The 9,945-nt window shown below is 39.4% G+C and overlaps 1 protein-coding gene across 5 annotated transcripts in view; it reads left to right on the forward strand.

The window, feature by feature from the left end:
• The window catches only part of C1qtnf7 (C1q and TNF related 7), a 101,992-nt gene that overhangs the window by 88,341 nt on the left and 3,706 nt on the right, over window positions 1-9,945 (forward strand). For all 5 annotated transcript variants that reach the window (XM_031342124.1, XM_031342126.1, XM_031342127.1 and 2 more), the window contains one exon: window positions 7,056-7,301. In XM_031342124.1, coding sequence (XP_031197984.1) covers window positions 7,064-7,301 — 238 coding nt within the window. In that variant the 5' untranslated portion in view covers window positions 7,056-7,063. The remainder of the gene's footprint in view (window positions 1-7,055; window positions 7,302-9,945) is intronic.

Raw genomic sequence — 9,945 nt, forward strand, 5'->3', positions numbered from 1 at the left:
ACAGCACTTTACACAAAACAGCCAAAACTATAAATCATGAGCTGCTGTAGAAAACCCTGATGAATATGTATTTTTTTCATTCAACTTTTGCTGAGCTTCTACTGTAGTTTAGCTTGTCCTACATATCAGGAATATGGAGTTTATGTTTTGTCAGGGAAATGAGTAGACAAATAGGTTTAAAACCAATTGTGTGGCCTTGAGGGGATCTGAATAGGTCCAGAAGAAGGGACCTCATCCAAATAGAAAATCAGTTCTGCAGAGGAAAATGGGAGGTGCAAGGAGCTGAGGGGCTCACCAGAGAAGGAACAGGGGTGTAGAAAGCTTGGGTCTCCATCCAGTCCCAAATGCACTGCCTCCCCTCCTAGGGAGGCTAAAACAGATCCTGATATTGAGCAATGTCCACCTCAGAAGCCAAGGAGAGGTCCTGCTTTGGCCCTCTTAGTCACCTTTCATCGTCCTAATGAATTCCAGGCAAAGCACAGTTTGAACTTGAATTAATCAAATCCAGTCTTCTGTCATGAAGCAATAGTTGAACATTCAGTGTTTCCAACAAGATGTCAGTTCAAATCCTGACTGTGCCATTTTGTGAATTATAAAAGTTTTGTCTCTGTGAATATGACTTGTTTAGGAAAGTTGAATAAAAGAAGATTTTTAGTATCGGACCTTTTTCTGACTAGAGCATTTTACGAGCATAGTGCCTTGAAAGTCTATCCATTTTGTAGCATTCATCAAAGTGCCTTCTGATTTTTAAAGCTATTGCATCTATGTGCCATAGTTTATGTATCTATTAGTGAACTCTTGGGCAGTTGGGAATGATGTTGCCTTAAACATGATGTGTAAATATCAATTTATGTCCCTGTGCTTAATTCCTTGTGGTATATTTCCAGAAGTGACACTACTTGACCATATTTGAGTCCTTGAACTGTTTTCCAGCATCTAAGTTCTCATGAATAACATCTTCTATCCTTAGAACAAAAATCACACTATTTATAAATAGATCTCAAGCTACATATACATTTTTCTGGAGGCTCAGTCTTTTATATTGACTTAATCTATGTCTCTCCAGGTGTTTCTTACTGCTAGTTTGGCAAGAAAGAGTTCTACAACTAAAAGAATCACATGCTACTATGGTCTACATCCTGCCTTAAAGAGTCAAAGTACATAGTTACATAAAGATTTTGTTATATGCATGTTTTTAAATGCATAATTTAAAATCTAAAAACCTGTCATTTTGTTATCCCTAGAGAAAAAGCTAAGATAGGAAATCGTTTCCCTTTAGCATTCAGGGCTTGTTTGAGATTAGCATTATATGCAGAGCTTTGATTTTCTAAGAGCAAAGAAGCATAAAACCAGGGAGAAAAAAAACATGTCAGTACATATTCTACATAAATTTGCATAATTCAAGCCAATGCGTGAAAGCATATTGCAGGAGAGGGGATTGCTAATGGAGATGTTTTCTCCTGAGGATTTAAAACATTTTCTAAGGTTGGATTATAATGTGTATTGAGTTGTATACTTTGATTAGTTTTATGCTGTGCAAATTATGTCTTTTCAAGCTGTCCAGAATCATTATAATGTAAAGTTTTGACTCATGTGGTTTATTCTCAGTCAAAACAAGCCAATTCCTTGCAACACTTTAAACTTTGGGCTTACATGAAAATGGATTGTTCAGGAAGTTGTGCTGGAAATGCACAGTTGTATCGCTACCTCGCCACTTTTAATTAGAAAAAGCCTAGTGGAACAAATTTTTGTATGTGATAAAATGAGATGGGAGAATAGAAATCAATGTAAAATTATTTTTAGAATCACGGAGTGGAAAATATTCTAAACATAATAAATTAGACTTTAGAATATGTTTTAATGATAAAAATTATTTTAAGTGTATGTAGAAAAGTAAAAGCCGGAAAGGTGTCTCAGTGTTTAAGAGCCTTCCTGGTCTTTCAGAGAGCCTGGGTTTGGTTTACAGCGCCCATGTTAAGCTCACAACTGTCTTTAATTCTGGCTCCAGGAAATCCAACATCTCTAGCCTGTTCAGGCTTTTGCAGTCAGATACATGCACTTACTCACAGACACACAGTTAAAATTAAAAGAAGAAAAACAACGTAGGAAAATATTTCCTGTATTTGTCATAAAGCATATGACACCAATAAATATAAATACTCGTTATAATAGTAATTCTAATAACAAAGAAATGAAACTACCACAAGTGTCCATTGGTAGAACACTAGTTAGTTTAGCATATGACAGACATCCAAGAGTTCCAGAAACAAAAGGATTGTGATGCCTCTATGTGAAGAGATGTCAATACAGGTAGATACACTGGGCCCTCTATCCAGAGGCTCCACATGACTGCATCCAATGAATCACAGATAAGCAATAAGTAATGATTGTTTAGTAATTATCTACTGCATGTGTACAGACAACCTATGCTGTGAACAGTGCAATTCACATTATGTTAGATATTATAAATAATCTAGAGGTCAGTGACTCAAAGTATACAGGGCAATGCACAGAGGTCTTATGTAAACACAATACAACATTTGTCAGGGCCTTGAGCCTCTTTAGATCTTGGTAGCTATGGTAGGGTGATGGTCTTGGGACAAATGCCCCACAAACATGATGTTTGTGAGCAAAATGAGAAGGCTGTCTACATAAAGCTAAGCCGGGGAAAGGCACACAGGTAATGAGCAATGGGACTCAAATCTGGGGAAGAAACCAGTATTGGGGAGAGACAAAAATAACACTAGATTTGCTTATAACTTTTCACCCTTATCTTTTCCATTTTTGGAAGTACATTAGCTACATATGCCAAAGTATTTTAGTACATTTAAGCATTGTAGGCTACATAAACTAAACTATTGAAGTTTTTTTAATTAGATATTTTCTTTATTTACATTTCAAATATTCTTCCCTTTCCTGATTTTCCCTCCGAAAAACTCCCTATTCTCTCCCCCCTCCCCCTGTCCATGAACCCACACTCTCCTGCTTTCTGGCCCTGGCATTCCCCTACACTGAGGCATAGAGCCTTCACAGGGCCAAGGGCCTCTCCTCCCATTGATGACTGACTAGGCCATTCTCTGATACATATGCAGCTGGAGGCATGAATCCCCCATGTGTACTCTTTGGTTGATGGTTTAGTCCCTTGGAGGTCTAGGGATACAGGTTAGTCCACATTGTTGTTCCTCCTATGGGGCTTCAAACCTCTTCAGCTCCTTGGGTCCTTACTCTAGCTCCTTTATGGGGAACTCTGTGCTCAGTCCAAGGGATAGCTGTGAGCCTCTACTTCTGTATAAGTCAGGAAGAGCCTCTCAGGAGACAGCTATATCAGGCTCCTGTCAGCAAGCACTTGTTGGCATCTACAATAGTGTCTGGGTTTGCATATGGGATGGATCCCAGGTAGGGCAGTCTGGATTGTCATTCCTTCAGTCTCTGCTCTATACTTTGTCTCTGCAACTCCTTCCATGGGTATTTTGTTCCCCCTTCTAAGAAGGATCAAAGTATCCACACATTGGTCTTCCTTCTTCTTGAATTTCATGTGGTTTGTGGATTGTATCTTGGGCATTCCAAACTTCTGGGCTAATATCCACTTATAAGTGAATGCATACCACATGTGTTCTTTTGTGATTGGATCATCTCACTCCAGATGACATCCTCCAGATCTACTCATTTGCCTAAGAATTTCATAAATTGATTGTTTTTAATAGCTCAGTAGTACTCCATTGTGTAAATGTACCACATTTTCTGTATCCATTCCACTGTTGAGGGATATCTGGGCTCTTTCCAGCTTCTGGCTATTATAAATAAGGCTGCTATGAACATAGTGGAGCATATGTCCTTATTAAATGTTGGATCATCTTCTGGATATATGCCCAGGAGTAGTATTGCTGGGTCCTCAGGTAGTACTATGTCCAATTTTCTGAGGAACCACCAAACTGATTTCCAGAGTGATTGTACCAGTTTACAATCCCACCAGCAATGAAGGAGTGTTCCTCTTTCTCTACAACCTCGCCAGCATCTGCTGTCACCTGAGTTTTTAATCTTAGACATTCTGACTGGTGTGAGGTGGAGAACAATTAGACGGCAAAAGGAGACTAAAGGGATACAAATTGGAAAGGAAGAAGTCAAATTACCATTATTTGCAGATGATATGATAGTATACTTAAGTCACCCCAAAAACTCCACCAGAGAACACTAAAACCTGATAAACAACTTCAGCAAAGTAGCTGGATATAAAATTAACTCAAACAAATCAGTGGTCTTCCTCTACACAAGGATAACAGGCTCATAAAGAAATTAGGGAAACAATACCCTTCACAATAGTCACAAATACTATAAAACACCTTGGTGTGACTCTAAGCAGGTGAAAGATCTGTATGACAAGAACTTCAAGCAATAACCAATAACCTCAAGTCTTTCTCGTAGAAGTACCTCTTGGCCTCAGTCTACAGCCTTCAGTGCTCTGTGTGCACAAATGAAAACCTCCTCCTAAGTATCCTCTTAAGTGTGTTCTACAAGGAAGAGGAGCTGGTTTTTTTTTAGTCAATGTATCCAGTTTTAATTATAGAAAAGGATGTGTATAGGATGCTCGTTCCGTTCTTTTTTATCTGAGTCTTCTTCAAAACAGTTCATATCTTGTTTCTGTAAAAAGAAAAATCAGACATGAGTATAATGCATTTTGATCATAGGCATTCCAATTCCTGCTGTGATCCTCCATATCTCTTTTTCCAAATAATACCTTGTGTGTGTGTGTGTGTGTGTGTGTGTGTGTGTGTGTGACTAATGTATTTGTATATATAATGAGTGTTGTCTATACATACATGGGCTTAGGGCTGACCACTAGGGCTTAGACACCTATCATGGGGTTTGTCTTTTAAAACAAAACAAAACAAAAAACCCTTAATCGTTCTCCCTCAGCAGCCATAGACTGCTTGTAGCGTCTCATCTCAGGAGGGGAGGGATTCTGTGAGTCTTAGCCCTATTCACATTGGGATGTTGACTGGTGTGCTCTTGTGCAGGTCTTGGCAGGCAGCTATAGATGTTGAGAGTTTGTGGGAGCAACACCCCTGCCTTGTCCAGCAGGAACTCTTTTACAGTAGTCCTCTGCCTCTTATCTGCTTTTTGGTCCCTCTTCCATGAAGTTCCCTGAAGAGCTCATGTTGCTATCAGAATCATAGGGTTTGTCAGAAAATGCCTTAGTTGCATTTGAACACTAGCATCAATGGTTTGAGGGTTGGCATTTTCCACGTTTGGGGTATGATTTAACATGATGGTTCCAATGTTAGAAGCTTGGTACCCCTATGATGTTTGTGAGAAGCAATTTGAGCTTTAAGGAGCGGGACCGAGAAAATGCCACAAAACAGGTACTCTCCCTTGTTCTAGCTTCCTGTCTGCCTCTTCCTCCCACCTTGATATTATATACCCTGCTGTGATGCAGCCAAGAAGGCCTTTTGGAGAGCCTAGGCCACGTGGCATTTTTAGTCTCCAGATTTTCAGATTGTTAACTAAATAAACCTCTTTCCTTTGTGAACCTCTTGCCTCGGGAGTTTCATTACAGTGGCAGCACATGGGTTGATATAATATTGTATGGCAGGTCCAGTATACAGAACATGGCAAAAGTGTTTATATCTTTTGGTGGGAGAGTCTGGTAACACTGGATATGTGATTTTAGGTTTTTTTGATGATAAGATTTCTAGGAGTTGAAATTATTCTAAAATCTCATGTACATTCCTGAGCTGGAGCAAATTTCTAGGTATAATTCCAAGATGTTACAATCTTTCCATGAGCACCATAAAAGTGGTATGGTGTGTGGTGTGCCTTTTAAACTTTCTGGGGTGGCTGTCAAAACTAACATTTGATCACTCTTGCCTCATTTTGTTTTTATTCCCCTTAAGAGAATGTTACCCAGATAAAGCACTATGAAGGTTTTATATGAAAACACAGGCCTGGCTATCCAAAAGCTCATTTATACAACACACTGAAGCACCCGTGCACATTTTCCCATTGAAGAAACTGCTCATTCCTAAGGATGCCATAGCCTGAAAATTCAGGTTTCCCAAGTTTATGCTGCCTACATGCCGGAATATCATGCTAATATACCATTCATTGCTATCTGCATCCAGGCTCTGTGGTGTAAGCCAAGAGACCTGTATCTGTTTCCCTTGCCCATGTGGCACTGTACATGGTTTAAGTTCACACAGCTCTTTAATTGACCCCCATTGCTAACAGCTTAATGGGACACAGAGGCATTATAGCCTGCAGATTTTAAATTAAAGTTTCAGACTCCCCCATGATAGGCACAGTACTTCAATTAACACTAATTGGCATTACACATGATTAACAAGTGGAAAGCATGAGTTTTCTGAAAATATGTCTTTTCTCCCATGAATTCTGAGAAATGGATGGATGGATGTAAAGATGAGGGGGATGCAACACAGTGTGTCTTAAACTGGCACAACTCTGAAAACAACGTTTACACATACAAAAGAAGAGGGAGAAAGATGGTAATTAATGTTACAGATAATTGGTCCTATAAGAGCTTAAATCAATGTTAAGTGAGAAAACAAAGTTCTAAATCACAGGATTGGCAAAATATCACCTTTCTCCACAACACAGACACATACAAGAAGACTGAAAATAAATATGTAGTAATCTGTCAAGGGCAATTAATTATCCCTGCATAGTGGCAAGTGTGCTGGTATTTATATAAGTCGTTTGAATATGTCATTTTCCTTTTATAATAAGTTAGTCTTGCAAGAAGGAAAGTATGTTTTGCTAAGACCATCCATTCTTTCAGGATAAATACAGCAAAGAAATGTGTTTAGAATGTTTTCACCCTTCATCAATATCAGAACATGTATAAGACACTGAGGATTCATTCTGTCAACAGTGAATTGATGGATTCTTAAATCAAAAGAGGAAGTGGGGTTCTAAATGTGAGAAAAAGCAAATGCTGGAGGGGGCTGCACACACGCACGCCCACTCTTCCACTCACCCTAACTCCATCATGCCAAAGCCCTTCCCTGGAGAGTGCACTGATGTCTTTACTTCTCTTCTAGAGCCCAAGATGATTGTCCTGCTCTACGTGACAAGCCTTGCCATCTGTGCAAGCGGACAACCTCGGGGCAATCAGGCTAAGGGAGAGAGCTACTCTCCAAGGTACATCTGCAGCATCCCTGGCTTACCTGGGCCCCCAGGTCCTCCCGGAGCAAATGGCTCCCCTGGACCCCATGGTCGCATTGGCCTTCCTGGAAGGGATGGTAGAGATGGCAGAAAAGGAGAGAAGGGGGAAAAGGGAACTGCAGGTAAGGAATCACCATGAGGTTCTGCAAACCCCCTCTCTGCTCTCCCTAAACTGCTCCCTTTACCACTTCTTCTCACTGGGAACTGCTCCTTCAATCGCTTCTCCACTTTCCCTTCATTTAAAAAAACAACTCACTCTACCATGACAACGCTTCAAACTCTTTCCAGCCTTACTTGGCCACAATGACGACTTTCTCAGGTGGATATTTGTGACCTTGGACAAGTAAGACAACCAATCCTCATTAAAGGCACTGCAGGGGATGAGCACAGATGGGCTGGTACTGTGCATGACTGCTGGAGCTGGACTTCCAACAACGGATGACTGGAACCACTGAACAACAACTGGATGCATGGAAGCTTAGGTAGACAAGCAGATGGAACACAGCAGAATTGGCATGCAGAAACTCAGTTGCCACCCTGCTTAGAGCTAACTTTCTACACAAATATTCTTCAAGGGCTTCTAGATTTTTCCATGTATACAGCTAGGACAATCATGTCATATAGATGGCATTTCCTCTCTCAGCACTCTCCCAGCTACCCTGTAACAGCCGCCATGTAGACTTTACATAGCTCTTGAAGACAATACAATTGTCCTCTAGTCCTTCAATGGTTTTCAGCTCCCCACCCCCCACGTAGATAGGTTATCTTGGGAAGTTTGACAGAATCCACAGTCCTTCAGAGGAAACCAAATTGAAATTCTACAGAGGTTACATGAACTCTATAAGAGGAAGGGATTTGGAATCAATCTTTGAAAACAAGCTTCTGAGTGTACAAGTTAAAAGATAAGAAGGAAAAAATACATAGATCTAAAAAATATGCCTCTCCCCAGTCACCACACCTGATTTACTGGGGTTCTGTGAGACGGTACCACAATATATATCCAGATTATTGGCTAATGCATTATTTACTCCATGCAGAAAATACTGGGCAAATCAATAGCTGTCAGATGCATGAGCACTGTTCAATATTAAAGAACATTACATAAAGATTCAATGTCAAATAAGCAACCTTGAATTTGGAGCCTAAACATAGTTAGTCTAAAGTGTCTTTCTATATGTTAGCTCATGTGGAATAAAGTTATGACTGAGCCATGATTTTGAATATCCTTAAATTTCTAGGACATACAAATTATACTCAAACTTTGGCTCTTTCAGTCAAGACTTCCGCATCCCTGAGCAAATAGCCTCTTTGAGCTTCATTTGTAAATTGGCAATAGTAAGGGAAATTGTGAATTTTAAGGGTAGTTATATATGCAGAATGTCCCATATGATAATTATCATGTGCTAAGTAATTGGAAATATTAGATATTGTTCATTATTAAATTTTGATCCACAGATCAAAAATAAATTTGTGGCCATCCAAAGCCACAGAGTAAACAAACAAAAATAAATTAATATGTTCATGAGGTAATAATGCCATTATTTCAGATCAAATGTAATATTCTTAAATGCTACAGTTTTAGCCCTATGGGGTTAGGGACAGTCCTGTATACAATCTATTCATCCCTCTATAAATGTATTTCTGAGTAACTATTTACTTGGGAACATTTTTGTACCTCTAACTACCAACTTCCATTTCTGGAGAGTATTTCCCAGCCTCCACACCAATATCATTTAGTACTGAATAATTTTTAGGGCAGGGTGAAGTGCTTGGTATGGTATTTGACAACATTTCCCTGGATATCAGTGGCACACCTTCCCCAACTGTGACAAACAGGAACAGCTCTCAGCATCGCAAACTGTCAAAAAGGACACAACTGCCAGCTGTGTTGTAGTCTCCAGGAACACAGACATTTCTCAGGGGGTAGAGCAAAAATGATATCTAAGCTTGTCATTATTGTAGCTCCAAATACTGACCATTTATTAAGAACTCACCATGTGTCAGGAACTCATTTATGTTAACATCCACTATAATCGACCATAACTGTAATATGCAATAAAAATAATGCTACAAATGAAACTTTTGAGATTCAAAAACAAAGTGGCTTTTCCAACCTGAGGTTATATCAATCCAACAGCCATACTGAAGGCTATATACAGCTCAGAAAGGAAAGATAGGTCTGATGGGTTGTGAAGAGACACATACATCACTCAGAAACCATGTTTGTAATGTGGCTGCAGATGAGTCCAAGACTGGAATGTTCTACTCACTCCTTCCTCTCCAGTGACAGCACAGGGTCTTTTTGTATGTGCTCCCTTCTTAGATACCAGATTACCTTCACCTCAACCAAGTCCAGGCAGTTCCTTTTCCAACTTCCCTACTCTAAATTAGAAATGAAGAGCTTGTTACACCAAATCATAAATTTTTGCAAAAATACACCTGTAACAATTATCATAATATAGCACTCAATTAAACCTGAGAGTGTGCATTCTTATTTTTTTTTTGCTTGTGAGACTGGCCTTTAACAGTTGAGCCATCTTTCAAGCCCTCACAAAACAGTCTTTATTCCAGTTTAATATATGAATTATAGTATTCATGAGCTTATAATACCAAGCTCCTATCATGGAGCCTTACATATAGTGAATGGTCAGTCAATATTAAATGAAATAAACATAAGATACATGTTTTAATAGATACATAGATCCGTTAATGGAAGGAAGGAAGGAAGGAAGGAAGGAAGGAAGGAAGGAAGGAAGAAAGGGAGGA

Source organism: Mastomys coucha, unplaced genomic scaffold, assembly GCF_008632895.1.
Source record: "Mastomys coucha isolate ucsf_1 unplaced genomic scaffold, UCSF_Mcou_1 pScaffold22, whole genome shotgun sequence".
NCBI lineage: Eukaryota > Metazoa > Chordata > Mammalia > Rodentia > Muridae > Mastomys > Mastomys coucha.